Below are 16,569 nucleotides of genomic sequence, written 5' to 3'. Positions count from 1 at the left end.
AAACAGGGCCAGAGGGGGGAGTCCTATCACTCTGTTGGAATGAAACAGTAGTTGCGATGGTAGGCTACTGTGGCTACGAATTTCCTTGAACTTAAGGTTGAAATATTCTAAACTGATTTTAAACTTCAAATGGTAGTATAGTTTTCGATCACCTCAGCTTTAGTAGAATACAATTCCTTGGCTGTTTTTGATGAGCCATCCAAAACGTACTTCTCCTTGAAGGCCACCAGGGTGTCCTATTGCCAAGGTTTTTACTTTTCTACCATACCTCTCAGTCATCCCCTCCTTTTTCCTTCATGTGATGTCAGCGATTGCCTGAGAAACGAAGCCAAGGTGTCCTCCCACAGTTCAGGTGCCAAGAGGTGGTCCCAGTCTGGGTCGTGGTGGGCTTTCGTCTAGGGAAGACGCTCCGCATATTCGATCAAAGGACTTTGAGTGCTAAGCTCAGATATCGCTGAGTTGAGGATATATCATCCCCTGGTGCGTCTTTGATCCGGTACTCTCTGTTGCCTCATGTGCGTAAATCGGCTACAACTTCTGGTCCTGTATGGACTCGCAGTTTCAGGTGGGTGTTAAAAACAAAGTATTTGTCAGATGTGGATAAAGTCGCTATGTTTTTGTTTATTTCCATACTAAGATATCTTTATGTTATTAGGTATTTTGTTTTTAGCGGGTTTTCCGCTGTAGTTTATCATCTTCATGGATATTCATGACCGTGCTTGGGTAAATAGATTCCGTAAAGACCAAAGAGTTTACTAAGGAAATATGTCCGTGACTTCCTCTGACCTGCTAACTTTAAGGTATACTAATGCGCGACGTGCGTAAAAGGGAAGCTGGCACACCAGTGTGATCCGCAGAGGATTGCCATTTACGCAGATGTATTGTAGACTCTGTATGTTAAACGGAACTGACCAAAGCTGTATTGTCTCAGGCTGCCAAGCACCATAATGTCTTTCCTGCTTGATGTATTGTTTGCCACGATTGCGTGCCGCTCCAAAATGTCGTGTTGGACATGCTGGCCAGAAGATTCCAGCTGTTTCCCCCGTAGTCTCCAAGCCCCACCATTTGTTTCCCACATAATTAATGTTGGCAAGTCAGTAAGGATGCCCCAACAGGATGTGTGGCAAAGTGGTGTCCACATTTTAATACATGTCATCGGACACGTCTTTTTTTTGCAAATATGGATTATAATAAAGCGGAGGCTCACCCTGACAAAGATGATACATTCTATATAACCTGGGTTTAATCGTGATGACGATCATCTCTGTGCATAAGTGGCTTACACATGAAAGTGCAAGCAGCGCAATGTACGTGTGTGCGCAAACACTAAGCACGTCAACAGATTGTAATACCCCACTGATTTTCAGTGCTGCTGCTATTGTTGGCATTTCCTGGCATCTATGGCTAAAACATTAAGCACATGTACCTTCGCAGTATTTACCGCCCTCCCATAGGTCTTGCCTCGAAAGTTTTCTGAAAACAAAAGAAACTTTCCTTAACAACCATATGACAGTGGTTCAAAATGTCGGAGGCGGACATCAACTGTGTGACATGGCTTAACATCACCTTTCTACCCAATGTATCGTGAAACCAGGTGTCGTGTCAGATTAAAACACATGGACCACGCCTGACAGATTTCCTTGGGAGCAAATGGTTCCCATTGGCACACCTTGACGAAGGAAGTTTTAGTCAAAACCTGTTTGGAAATGTGTGACGTCCTCTTATAAGTGCAGATGTCAGAGGTGATTAGAACGTTTGTGTGAAAGGAATGCTACTGAAGAGACATATACGCTCTCAATACCACCGCTCTCGGGGTTATCAGATAAAAACCGAAAGAGCTGATAAAACCGTACGGCCAAGCGAGCTTCTCAACTGATTTCCCCGCCAGGAGAATCCACATAAACGAAACGCAGCTAGCGATTTTCTGCTGTTTTTCTGTAACCCGTCCAGGCCACAAGTGACCACAGGTGTGCATGTGTAAACTTGCCTGAACAGTCCAGAAGCAGCTAAACACATCATCCGTGCACACACACACACACACACACACACACACACACACACACACACACACACACACACACACACACACACACACACACACACACACACACACACACACACACACACACACACACACACACACACACACACACACACACACAAGTATGTTTCGAAAGGTGGAAGGGGGACGTTTTCTAAAGATTGGATCATAGAGCGTTATTTCTGCGGGTGTTTCAGTAACAAAAAAAAATGGTTTGGCATAGGAACCCTGATCTATGTTTGGTTAACAGCTTTTAGTCAACTCATAAGTGCAGTATTTACACACATTTAGGAGACACACCTAAGCTTAGAGCGTCTTCTAAGTCAAACTGGTTAGAATGACATTTAGTTTCTACCGGGGTACAGCAGTTCTGCATTTCTGTACATTGGAATTCTGAGAGTATTCATTTGTTATTGTCAACTAATTATATTGAGAAAATCTGTATTTGGGTTGCCAAAGAATCTATTTTTACAAATGATATAATCATAACATGTCACAAATGTAAAGCACGTATCCACCACTGTAAATTCTTTTGGGGCAATAGAGTGAAAGACAGACAGAAAGAAACAAAAAACATAGTGAAACAAGCAGAAAGTGAGAAAGAGAGAAAACATTTTGTAGAGAGTTACTGGACATCTTTTCTTAGTGGGAACTTTTTGCTTAGTTGATTAGTTCAGCTGTGAGAAAAGGCCTGAGGTGAGTGACTTTGCGTGCCTGAGCATATTTGTGATCTGGGAGGAGAATACAGGGACGGTGCAATTCCAGTAACCTCGACAGACTCATACGCAATTCCCTGTCTAGGGGTTGGGAGGAAAGTGCTGGATCACAGTTGACAAAAGGACAACTTGATGGGTTGCCAGTTAATCTCCGTGCCGGCCTGTCTTAGCCCCAAGTGGGACCATGTTGATAGATTAATAGTTTTTTTTGTTTCCTGTTACAGTGGTGATTTTGAATGATATTGTTATTTGAGAAATGACTGAGGAACATAACCCTTTCCCACGATAATAAGCCCCTTTTAGTATTTTTCCATGACATTAAGCAGCTTAATTGGCAGACGGTTTACTTGCAAATGTCCATATTTATGTCATACAGTTACAGTCCATTCTTCTGAGTTTCACTGCAGTTTTGGAAAACAGAATATCCATGGGACAACCCAAAACATGAAACACTTTTCACCTTACTGCCTACCATCATTGGACTTTATTTTGCCATGTTTTGGTGGTCTGGCAAGAGTAGACTACTTCTCTGGTCAGTTTATGCTGAAATCATCATCTTGAGTAATTTAAACCAAAAGATTCCAGTATTGCCCAATCAGCCCAATCAGCACGTCAGGCTATTAAAAAGAGGAAGTGCTCTCATTTGAAATCAAAGTGGAAACCTTTGTTAAGGAAGTCAGTATTGGTATTGCATTAGGTTCTGTTGGTTTCACATGAACATACTACAACACTTTGCTGAAAGTTGAAGATAGTTCAAGGAGATAGCTCAAAACGCCAAACCAGTTCTTCAACTACCTGTGTGTCACCACTAGGCCAAAGTTGAGCTTACAGTGAGCAAACTCAGCTCACAGTGTTTTAAACTGTTTGACCTAGAATCGACATGTTCTTTTTATAGCAACACCAAGTGGAGGTAGGAAGGGGGCCCCTTATTGTGTTTTCCTTGCAGTTTAATAATGGGACTCAAGGTCATGAATCTGTTCATGCCATCTCATACGGCCGCAGGTATGCGCTATCAAGCTTGGCCATTGCTTGAAGCTCTGTTTACACCAGCTTCGGTTCAGACATGATGTCTCAAACTAGTCCCTCACTAAATTATTTTTCAAATGCCACTCCACAGATTACAACAGATTTCCATATCTTTATGCTGTCATCTCTCCTCATCAGTTTGAGTGCTGACACTGAAATATTTCGTTTACACAGTCATTGCACCACACCATTGCCCATGACTATTCTTCAAACATATTACAACAGCTTCTCTTAGTTTTTTTGTGATTACATCTCTACCAGAGAGTGCTCATACTAGAGGAGAAACTCAAAACAGAACACCATACAGTAGCTGATCATCTCCATGTTTATATTCAGGATTCGGAATTGCTGTGGCCTCAACAGCCTCATCAGTAGACTGGAGGAGTGAGACATTGATCAACATTCCTTAGATCAATAGACAATCCAGTGGGATGATCTTTTAAGACCAGCCTGAAGTCAGTTCACTTCTTTCCACTTGTCAGAGGGGGGTAATCAGCCCAGCATGGTTATGTTATGGTGACTCCCAGGCTTTACCATCTATTATGCAAGGGAAAAGATTGCCAGTAGTTTAGCCAACTGAAAATAACTTGACCTTGTGACAAATGTTATTTATGATAGTTATCAAGTTATCATTCATATCAATGAGGCTATTGTTTGACAGGCTTTTTTCATAGCATTGTTGCTGATGTCTCTTATTAGGAAGTCAGACCATTGTGTGGCGATTGTATCAATTTTCATGGTTCCTCAGAGTCCGTTTGACATTTAGCCAACACCGTGCAGGCTGTATTCGGTCATCAAGCAGTGAAAAGTGTATTCGGAGACACACACACTCTCGCTCTCTTACTTTCTCCCTTTCTCTGTCTTTCTTTTTTTTCTATCTCTTCCCTATCTCTTGCTCTCTCGCTCTCTCTCTCTCTCTCTCTCTCTCTCTCTCTCTCTCTCTGCTGCTGTTGTTGCTCATCTTGTGCCAGACTGGGATGTCGGGAGTGCGGCAGTGTAGCGGACAACATGAATGAGTGCTCATCTTTATCAGCGAAGAATCAGTGAATATGGAGGGCTCTCTGAGCTCACAAGACCGATGAGGGGGAGTCTGCATGATGGAGTATTCTCCAGTGCCTTTGACGTTCCCCAGACAACTACCATCTCCCAGAGAAACTGCTTTGCATATTGATGTGACGGAGGTTGCTTGTTTCTCATAAATGTATATATCCAAGGGGAAAAAAATGTTCATGCATGCATGCATGCTCAAACATCAGCTTACATCCCCTAAAACAAAGCCGGTGGATTTATGAGAACTGTCAGAGGCTGTTTATGAGTTTGAGCTGAGACTGAAAATGAAGTGGACTACAGCTGCAGGTCTGGAGTTGCATGCGTGCAGGAACAAACCCCCTTGAATGAGTTGTTACGTGTGTGTGTGTGTGTGTCTGGTAGTCTCAGATTATCTCCAACCCCTAAAGCTAAATCCTGCACTGTGATCACCCTTTATCCTGCGATCCGGCAGGCCTGTACATCAAGTTCGGTCTTGAATTTGCCAATAGGTTGTTGAAGTAGTCGGATCTGTGAGAAGAAAGAGAAAAAAGTTCAAGAGGATTTGAAGCATTAGGGAGGCCTATCTCACTTTGGGTGGGCGGTTGTTGTTCATTCCATCCATTAGTGTGTGTCTGTATGTGTGATAGTGTGGTATATATATATATGTGTGTGTGTGTGTGTGTGTGTGGGTGTGTGTGTGTGTGTGTGTGTGTCTGTGTGTATGTGTCTGTTTATAGGTGTGTGTTAGTGTGTGTCTGTATGTGTGATAGTGTGGTACATATGTGTGCGTGTGTATGTGTCTGTCTGTTTATGGGTGTGTGATAGTGTGGTACATATGTGTGTGTGTATGTGTCTGTTTATGGGTGTGTGTTAGTGTGTGTCTGTATGTGTGATAGTGTGGTACATATGTGTGTGTGTATGTGTCTGTTTATGGGTGTGTGTGTGTATGTGTCTGTTTATGGGTGTGTGTTAGTGTGTGTGATAGTGTGTGGGTGGGAGTGACTGCATGCTGGGAAGTCTTCATTCCCTTTTAAGTGAAGAAAGTGGAATATTTTAAGATGCAGCGTCTCCCTTTTTTTGAACAGTAGACTGTCAGACTCACTCTCCCCGACTTTCAGTGATCCTTTTCCGAACATAGAGGAGTCTCTCTCTCTCTATCGCTTTCTCTTTTTCAGCCTCTCTCTCTCAGTCAAACAGAGTCTTTCTTTCTCTCTCTAGCCTGCTCCATGAGCACAAACTGTTATCTGAACTCCTTTTCCCTGGTCCATGAAAGCCCTCCGCTAGTCTCAAACTTTACCTGTGTCAAAGCAAGAAAAACTCACTGAACAAAAAGCGTAAAAGAGTCATTGTGTGGAAGACTTGGCAAGCATGTTTCTCTCCTGGTCCAACATCGTAAGAAGACGAGTCAGATTGCCTCTCTTGGCCGTTTCAAAAAGGACATAATTTAGCAAAATGTCCCTAATGAACATAGTGTTCTGCTTCCCAGCAGAGAGAGGTGTTGATTGGTTGTTTTTGTGCAGTTGTCAAACCCTCCATGATGGAACATCCTTGGGGCCTCCCAAAAATAAAACACCAGAATCAACAATTTACTCTATGTGGGCAGTGAACCGAGGACTCTTTGAGCTAGCGATCGTTTTAGTGAGTGTAAACTGCTGGCCAGTGCTGACTCGGACGGCATGCCTAAGAAAAACATCCTAAGCTTCTCCTGGACTGAAGGTTAGCATTTTATGCAGGAAGTACATATTTACAAGCAGACGCTCCTTTCAGGCCCTCCCCCAACTTGAACCATGTCACTGTCTGCTGTAATTTTATCAATCCTCTGTAGATTTACCATTGGTTTATTGCTCTGCTGCGGTCTTGTCTGATGTTCTACTTTCATATCTTCTCATAAAATAGCTGGCCACTAGAAATTAACCGTTGAGAACAATCCCAAAGGACCTTCCCGGGTGTGGCAGGAAAGGGTTGGTAATCAAAGGGCCACTGAGGTAGATAGACAAACAAACACAGACCACCATCATCTTAGGCTTCGTGCGCCGGTTGCTGAGATATCATCGCTGGCGGCAAAAACTCTGTGTTCGCTCACTTCCTGTCTTTCATTCTCTTTCCCTCGCTCTGTTTTCACTAGAATTGTTGCTGCTGTACTCTTTACCTTCTCTCTTTCATGTGTGTCTGTATCTCAACTGTGTTGAGATAAAAAAAACAAACATATTTTGCTAAAATTACTAGAGAGCCAATTAGCACAATTACCATAGCTAACTCTATGCTGATTATGTGTATAGATAGAGACAAATGCATCATTCATGGCATTTTCTCTGCTGGAAATGGTAATGATTATCATTATCCTAATTGGTATGCACGACTGCACCAAAGGCCGCTTTGCTACTTCAACACTTTTTGGCCTGATCAATCACATGAAATTGCATGAGTCACAGAAGCATTGCCTTGGCCATGTCGGCAAGTTGTGGAGCCACTACATTTTCACAGCTTGTATTATACGTGATAAGCTTCTTCTGTGGAATCAGTAAAAAGACTGGGACTTTGGATTTGCTGGAGGCCTGGCCATCTGTATTATATAGGGTTGATATCAGTAGCTTAAGGCAATGTGCTGGCAGAAGTAGCATTGCCACTAGTAATCCTTCATTAGCTTTTCAGTGGAATTACTGGGTTTTAGCATGTGTGTGGTTTGTTATTGAGTGTGTGTGTGTGTGTGTGTGGAGGGGGGGGGGGGCATGAAGGAGGACTGTCTGTGTGTCAGTGCTGTTCTGTGCATACACAGACTCTGGGCAGGTTAAGCTCTCACTCTTCCTCGTAAATCCCAGCGTCTCGGCTTGTATCCTCCCCTCTCTAGTCCCTCTGCACTCGCACGTGTGATGGATGCACTAGGGAGGGTGCATGGCCTTTTTCGGAATGGGGGATGTTGTGTGTGTGTGTGTGTGTATGTGTGTGTGTTAGAGGAAATGGGAGATGTTGTGTGTATGTGTGTGTGTATGTGTATGTGTTAGAGGGAGTGGGGGATGTTGGGTGTATGTTTGTGTGTGTGTTAGAGGGGCAGGCAGTAAAGGGCGTAGTTGGGTTGGGGAGGATTACTGTCCCGTAAATGGATGGTCTGATGTTTGTCCAGGCAGACATGTCCTAAGCTTGAGCCGCCTCCTACTAGAGGTGTTCATTAGTTTGTAGGCAGCTGCTATGGTTAGCCATCTCCTCTCCCCTTCCGCCTTGATGGATTTCTCCTCCACTCTGAGTCCATTTGTCCAAGCACTTCCAGCAACAAGCTGTCCGCTTCTGAAGTACTACATGATGGATGACAAGAAAGAGCAAGAGGAAGAAACAAGACAAATCAAAACAGAAAACAATTGTCTGATGTTTCAGCACACTAATTAAGGGCACATTAGAGGCTTGGGTGAGATGGAGGTGTGGTAGGGTGTGTGTGTGTGTGTGTGTGTGTGTGTTGGTTGGGGGTGGGGGGGTGCTATTCATCTCCCAGGGTGATGAGAGTAGCGCCCCCCATCGCCTCCTCCTTTATCTGAGGTTAAGACAGGGAAGGGGGGTTGGGGGTGGGGGCTAAATCTGGAGTCACAGGAAGCTCTTTATTTCGCTGATAACCCTCCCCGCTTCCCCCATGAGGTCTGACGCTGTTTTTTTCCCAGAAGGAATGAGGTCCCTGGACAAACAAATAAGCGGTGCCGACCCACCTCTCTGCGCAGCACTGTACATTGTCCTGTTATCGGCCGCCGCCAAGCCCCCAGCACCCCCACCCCCCCAACACACACTCTCATTCCGACCCCGGCTTTCTGGATGTGTGCTGTGTAGTGACAGATCAGCGATTAGCGTGACTCAGGCTTCTGTGTAGGTGCCAGAGTTTGCTGATTGTATTCTTGAGAATTATGATGGTGTTTCTTGGAAGTATAGGTTCAGACGTAGAGCGGTATGCTTCAGCCCCCCTCCCCCTCCACACACACACACACACACACACACACACACACTCATCTTCCAACCCAGACTTTCGTACAATAGTTTCAGAGGTTCAATAGGTTCATAGGGTTTATATATGACTATAGAATCATGACCACTCTTGGGCTTTAGAAGGCTCTTCGTTTTTAGTAGATGTATGACAGGTCCAGCAATGCAGTGCCGCTAATACAATTTCATTTACAGTATCTTGAAAGAGGCCCCAGTGGGACAGTATTGCTTCCTTGAAAGGGACACATTTTACCAACAAAACAATTACAAAGAATTATAATGATAACTTTTACACACTGTGTCATAGGTTTTGGTTTACAAGTACAGTATTGTTTTGTGTTTTGGATGCTTAGCCTTGGGGAAAAAACACGGAACCCATGACACCATATATAAACACTGGGAAAGATAAAGTTTACACAGCATAGCTGGAGAACAAACACTCAGCCATTCAATCATGCTGGGAAGCATTGTTTAGGTGGCATTCATATATACACCACATACACACACGCACAGACACACACAAACACACGTACACGCACAGACACACACAAACACACACACACACACACACACACACACACACACACACATTGTCTCTCTCATACACACACACACACACCCACACGCACACGCAGGGCCACACACACACACACACACACACACACACACACACACACACACACACACACACACACACACACTGTTTCTCTTTATCTCTCTCTCTCTCTCACTCACACACACACACACTCTCTCTCACACACACACACACACTCATACACCGTCTGTGCAAATACGACAGCCTTAACTGCGTTGGCCACCTGGACAGAGCAATCATGTGCCATGGCCTTTGACAGCATGGGAAAGGGGTCCTTTAATATCAGAGGAAGTGGAGCAGCATTGAGTGGAGTCCTGCTCCCATGTTGTTGAGGCGGGAGGCCGGAACTCTGACTGTTGATTACAGGAGTCTCTGTTCTCCCCAAGCCCAGAGGTTCACATTTATAGAAAGTCATTTGATCGTCAGTTTAATTTATTGTTAACGGTTTCAGTTCCCTACACTATTCCAGCTCAGCATAATGGGTCTCATTCCTTACATGCTACATGTAGTTGGTCTTTTATTTAGTTTATTCACCAAGTCGTTCTGTAAACAGCAGGCGTGACATGTCATTTCCAGAGAAGAGGGAGGATATTAGCTGTTGGCGTTGCAGGAACTGGTTCCCTATAGCCAGCCGGCCTCATTCATCACAGTGAAAGTTCTATGATTAAACTCAGAGAGTTGGTACTACATGTGATAATGTATTGTAATGAAAAAACCTTTACTTTACTGGTCCGTTGAATTCCAACACATCATACAGCATGTGTGGCTGATCACCGACTGTGGCTCGTATTGCTCGTAAATAATGAGATGCTGATTGGACTATGGAAAGTTCAGAGTGACCTTTTCTTATCCACAACAAATACTCGTTTTCCAGACAGGGATTTCTAGACGAAGCGTAATCCAGGATTAAGCCCAGACATAAACCTTGAACTAAACTTTGAAAGCAGATCCTTCATTTATGGACTAACTTATTCCTTTATTTCAATTAAATCTGTGCAAGTATTTACAAGAGCCCTAATGTGTATCTTTATTATACACACTGTATAAGGCCAGATGACCTGTAATAGTCAGTGTGTACGATGTATTATGTAGTATTATGCATATTGTAAAAGGCCAGATGACCTGTGGTAGTGTGTATTACAGTTTTATGCAAAAGTTTGGGCACCCTCTGAGGTTGCATGTTAATTTGCTCTATCTTTGTAAGAAAACATCATTGCAATATGTCATTCATTTTCTAGACAAAAGCTGGATAATGGGATTCTTAATGTAGCAGTAATGAGTTGAAATACAATTGAGTAAATAAAATCGAATGTGAAAAATAGGCTGTGCAAATATGTGGGCACCCTTTAAGTGGGTTGATTTTAATACCTTTAGTCACTTAATGCTGTTTGATTGAAACAACAAATTAATTTGATTAGCTAATTGAACCTTAAACTGAAAATAAAGTTGCAACCAATCATGAAAAGCTAATTTAACATAGCTAATTGTTAGGTATGCTTTTCCTTCATTCTCTGTTGAAAAGTAGCAACATGGGAACCTCAAAATAAATCTCTAATGACCAAAAAACTAAGATGATTTGTCAATATGAATAAGGAGAGGGATATTCAAAGTTTCAAAAAGGTTTGAGGTGTCAGTCAGACATGTAGTAAGAAAATGGAAAGCCAAACGAACAGTCCTTGAGAAGGAAAGATGTGGTAGGCCAAGAAAAATATTTGAAAGGCAAAGATGAAGAGTGGTTAGAGTAGTCACAGAGCACGTCTAAGGAGCTCCTACATTTTTGCACATATCTGTTATTGTTATGATGCACATTGCATTGTTTCTGTTGATTCAATTAATGTTATTACAGATCTCAAATGTAACTTTTCCCATAAGGTGTAAATAAATACAAATGAACTTGCTGCGTTGAAAGACCAGCTTATAATAATCTGAAATAATGATAATTATCAGGGGTGCCCAAACATTTGCATAAAACTGTATGTATAATGTAGTATGCATATTGTAAAAGGCCAGATGACCTGTAGTAGTCAGTGTGCATTATGCATTATGTAGTATTATGCATATGGTGAAAGGGCAGATGTGTTGTAGAGGTCAGTGTCAGTGTGTTAGGCTTGGCATACTACCACACGTATGCTGGAAAAGAGAGTGAATGTTGACATGTCTTAGTTGCTAGTCAACACCAGCACCATCACATGGTTTGACAGCGCTGACGTGTAATGTTGCATTCCTGCTAACACTGATGTGTGCCCTGACTGACTAAAGCCAGCTGTGGAGCTTGGCTGGTGATCACTCAGCCTGTTCGTCCATCATGCTACTCTGACCTTTCAGCTGAGCCAGATCTGCTTAGAGGTGCCAGTGGGGGACTTCGGTTTTGGCCAAAACAAATTTGGACTCACAAAATGCAAAAAATGAAAGCGTTCACCATATGTTCGCTAATATAGTAGTAGCATATATAGTAGCAGTCACACACACACACGCACGCACACACACACACACACACACACACACACACACACACACACACACACACACACACACACACACACACACACACACACACACACACACACACACACACACACACACACACACACACACACACACACACACACACACACACACACACACACACACACACACACAAACACCTTTGGGTCAAAATGTATCCAAATGTGTTGCTCTCCAGGTTTTGTCCAGGAATGAAAAGTGTAAACAAACACACTAAAATGTCTAAAAAGAGTCAAGACCCATAGACAGGAACACTGTTTTTATATTTGTTAAGAATTACCCCACTGTCACTGGCTTCAGTGCCTATTTCTCAGTGAACTGACAGCTCAGTTTTATATTGTGGCGACACCCTGAAGTCCAGTCCCTGCTGTTACAGCAGATACAGTCAGTATGTGCTCGGTGTCCTACCAGCTCAGGGCTGGACATCCCTCATAATCTGCAGACACACACACCCTCATCCCAAATCCTCTTAGCCCTGGGGTATTGCTGTAAGAGGATCCATAACCCTCTCAGGCATCATGCAAACGTTATGGTCCCCCAAAGAGGAACCTTTGAGTTCTTTTTGGGGTCCTTTCAAGAGTACTCTGCTGTAATTCATATACGAAAAGGCACCCTCAAAGATATATTTGTTAGACAGAAAGTCAAGTGTCCTCAGGTATACGTTGATACATATGAAAACCATACATTAAGTACTGTAAGCACAAATCCAAATGTAAATGCATGCATTTAAGTATAAGAGTTTAAGTATTAGGATACTAGAATGTATTGACAGTGGTTCAGTGTTGTCCTCTGTGATGGATGGTTCACCGTTGTGACTGCTCCTCTGTGTCTTTTAGGCTTGCGGCTGGTCAGGGGGATGCACGTGTACACATCCGGCGAGCAGGAGGCGGTCAATGGCACCGACGTGCGGCTCAAGTGCACGTTTGAGAGCAAGGAGACCATAAAGCCATCCGTCCTCACCGTCTCCTGGACCTTCCGGCCCCTGGGCCCCGGTCACGATGAGTCGGTAAGAGAGAGAGAGGAGCAAGAGGAGCGTTTTTTTACATTTAGAATTTAGCAGACACTAAGCTAAAGCAAGTTATGGTGCAGAGATACATTTATTCAGTTGAGTCACAGCAACACTTTGTTGCAATGTGGAGGGATGAACTTCACATTTCACAGAGGATTATCTCCAAATCATTGTTTTATTACTGTGTTGTTTATTGTCACTTTCCCAGTGATTATATGACCATGATAATGTAACTAATAATGTAAATAAAGCACAGGTGAAAAGTAACGTGCTCCCTACATGGTAAAATCAATGTCAGAGTTCAGACTTAGTTATACTGGTCAGATAAGAGAGGACGGGGATAAAGGGGACCATCTGTTATGAACGGTAAGTCACAGCAGGAAGAGATACGCTTGACTCTTAGTTGATAAGGGTTTTGTTTGGACTAAACAAACAAGAAAATAAAGATGTTTATAATATCTGTGCTTTTAAATATATGTTGCGTTATTGCATTGGCTTTCTTAAGTCTTGTCACAGACACGAAAATGTTTCAACAGACCAAGTAACTTGTTATAACTTGTTTTAGTATGTGCCCACTTCTAGTTACTGACAACTTTCTAGAGGCACTCCCGCCCTCCCGAAATCATTATTAGTCATAGGTTGATGGTGGTTGTGACTGGTCCTACTCTGTGCTTAGTGCAAGGTGTCAGAGGCACTGCCAGAGGCAGTAGCCATACCCTGGAGCTCCCCCTGGTGCAGTGATAGGTGATACTCTTTAGGGGTGGGACTAACAAAAAAGTTATTTGACACCACTACTTAACTTGTTAGTGACTACCTGATGGTGGAAGCTCAAGGCTACGTTAAAAATGAAACATTTATATGATTAAAAGATGACTTTGGCGAATGTTAGTGTCTACATCAACAGTAATTGTTGTTTCTATGTTACTTTAACTAGTCGAAGCAAACAGATCCTTATCTTTATTTAAGCAACTGAGCATTTGGGTAAGCTGACAGGCTACACTTCAACCAAAGATTACATGGTTTTCAATGGGTTGATGTTGGTTAACTTTCTGAAAGGAAGTAGGGTCAATATTTAATTTGAATTAAAAGATTTAATAAATAATTGAATGAAAAACAATGTATTAATTAATGAAAAACAAAGCGGGTGGGAAAACTGTCAGCTCATACACACAAGTGCTCTCTCTCTCTCTCTCTCTGTCTGTCTGTCTCACACATACACCCGCACGCACACACACACACTTGCACACACACTCACTCTACCTGTCCTTGCCACAGGTGTTCTACTACCAGGAGAAGGCCTACCCTCCTGCAGAGGGGCGCTTCCGGAAGAAGGCGCTGTGGGCCGGGGACATCCTGGCCGGTGATGCCTCCATCATCATCCGCGAGGTCAAGTTCACCTTCAACGGAACCTTCAGCTGCCAGGTGAAGAACCCGCCCGACGTGCACGGAAACCCAGGCACAGTGAAGCTCACGGTGGTCCACACAGGTCAGTTACTGCTCACTACGCCTCTCTCTCAGAATGGCCGCACAGCCCTAAGCCCTGAGTTGCTGTGTGAGTGAGTGAGTGGATTTTCAAATGAAAACATACTGCAAGGGACTCTCGCTGCTGCTGAAGTGGTTGTAGCCATCTTGACAGAAATTTTGTATCTGTTATTTGTTGTGTGATCTTCCCCTCATCTCTCTCCCTCTATCTTGCGCAGCCTCTTTCTCTGAGATCGTTGTGGTGGCTGGCATCATCCTGGGAGCCATCGCTTTGATCCTGCTGGTGCTGATCCTGGTGCTATCAATTAGACGCTGCCGCAAGAAGAGGCACGAGCAGGCCAGCGAGTTACCGCAGAGGGAAAGGAAAGACCCCACCATGTGGTGAGAGCGCGCTGCAAGGGCGAGTAAGAGTGAACGTGGTAAATGTGTGTGTGGGGGCAATTATTAATCTCTTACTGCCCCCACACACACCCCACTTCACTTCACTCCACCCTGTCTCCGTGGCGACCGTCTGAAGGGAGTGGTGGTGCTCACCTGTTGGACTTGAGTCACTAAAGCACCAGTCAGTTGCTCTTTGAAGAAGGTGTGTGGGGATGGGATGTATTGTTCGACTGTGGACCTGATCAGACCACTCCGAGGTTGAGGACACATGCAGAAGAGCTGATGGTGCCTTAGTGTTGTATCTGACATACATGCTTTATCTACTGGAAGCCTTGCGCAAGGCTCAGCTTCACCTTCGTGTTTGTTTGTGTTTGTTTGTTTTGTAAATGAGCAAGTGTAAATATGCTTATATGAAAAAAAAAAAAAAGAAAAAAAAACAACATTCACAAGGTGAAGTCTGAATAATATGCAAGGTTATTTTATCATGCTTTTTAACTCACTAATAAGGCTTTGGGGGAATCACGTCACAACTTTCCTGACCCGATGAAACCTAGCAACCAGCTGTCCTTGGTTGCTCAGGTTCTGTGCGGTCTCTGAGCAACTTGCGTGGGTGCCATAGAGCCCCCTCAAGGTGCTTTCTCCTCCCTCAGTCATTAGCAGCCAATGGTCCACAAGCATTTAGTTTTTTAGTCAAGGGCATCTTTCTCAGGATTGCATAAGCAAATGACTTTCAGTGTATTTCAAAAAAGTGGTCTGCTGATATTTCACTGGGCTGCGTTCGCTCACGCTAAAACCATGTTACAAAATGAACGCTGGATGAAAAGCAGCTGGGTGCTTTAAGACTTTGCTGCTGATAATGCACTTCCTTCTGTTACATTTCTGTTACTGCTGAGGTTGCTTGTGAACGAGCAATTTGTCTTTTTGAGTCTCTCTCTCCCTTTGCTATCTGTCTCTCTGTCTGGGGTTTTCAGGCCTGTCTGAGTGTTTTACCTCTGCTCTATACGAACAACAGTGCACTCAAATTTGTAACATTACAGTACACATTCAGACATAAAAAAATTACAGATTCTGCCGCTGTTCCAGAGAGCATTTTATTCACCCCATCTGACATGAAACACAAAGATTTCCCCCGGCTTCTTCATAAAAGAAGGCTATGGAGCACTTGCTGCAACAGCCTCCAACAGGAAATTCCTGCACATCCGTACACAATTTGATCCTGTGCATGTCTTGTGTGTTTGTGTGTTTGTGTGTATGTGTTTTTTGTGTCTGTGTGCAAATGCACATGTAAAACACAGCCAACCTTCAAAAGCAGCGCACCTGTATGTGGATGTGGAACTGTTTGAGATCGACAGTTCGGACGGCATGATCTCTGACCCGAGCACCGGGGACTCCAGCTCCTCTGAGGAAGACGAGCCAAGCTCAGACGATGATGATGAAGGTTCAGATGACGACTGATGACCAACCTGATCAAACCCCTGGTGATACAAGACCAAGTGAATGGAAACAGGGAGTGCAGAGAGTGTTTCAGTTAGGAGGAGTCCTGAAGTATTTGTTTTTGATTCTGTCCCACTCCTGCCAAGTGGCCGGCATGATAAAATTGGATGAAGGTTCCCCCGGATGAACAGATGGGAAATAGAGCTTCCAGGGACGGCCTCCGCCAAATGACAAAATACAGTAAAAATCAATGTGATGTAAGAGCCACACATCACATGACCATAAACTGCCCATATCATATTGCCATTTTTACAGGAGATTACATGAAACGCTGTGAAACACAAGTAGAGTTGCACATGAACTAAAAGTTTAAGTATTGTTATGACTTTAG

At 43.6% G+C, this 16,569-nt stretch overlaps 1 protein-coding gene across 1 annotated transcript; it reads left to right on the top strand.

The window, feature by feature from the left end:
• Positions 1-425: 425 nt before the first annotated feature.
• LOC308370173 (myelin protein zero-like protein 2) lies at positions 426-14,826 on the top strand. Its single transcript, XM_080844768.1, has 4 exons — positions 426-565; positions 12,709-12,878; positions 14,157-14,367; positions 14,582-14,826. The coding sequence occupies exons 1-4, from the start codon at positions 514-516 to the stop codon at positions 14,746-14,748; spliced, it is 600 nt and encodes a 199-aa protein (XP_080700894.1). The 5' UTR covers positions 426-513; the 3' UTR covers positions 14,749-14,826.
• Positions 14,827-16,569: the final 1,743 nt, after the last annotated feature.

Source organism: Sprattus sprattus (genome assembly GCF_963457725.1).
Source record: "Sprattus sprattus genome assembly, chromosome: 9".
Taxonomy (NCBI): Eukaryota; Metazoa; Chordata; class Actinopteri; order Clupeiformes; family Clupeidae; genus Sprattus; species Sprattus sprattus.
Note: the sequence above shows the minus strand (reverse complement) of the source record. Positions and strands in the feature narration are given on the sequence as shown.

What these genes read in the sequence shown, in the direction of transcription:
- LOC308370173 (XM_080844768.1), top strand. Translation starts at nt 514, where the DNA reads ATGTGCGTAAATCGGCTACAACTTCTGGTCCTGTATGGACTCGCAGTT. An exon ending in GTATGGACTCGCAGTTTCAG is followed by an intron (nt 566 to 12,708) that starts GTGGGTGTTAAA and finishes TGTGTCTTTTAG; the next exon opens with GCTTGCGGCTGGTCAGGGGG. An exon ending in GCCCCGGTCACGATGAGTCG is followed by an intron (nt 12,879 to 14,156) that starts GTAAGAGAGAGA and finishes TCCTTGCCACAG; the next exon opens with GTGTTCTACTACCAGGAGAA.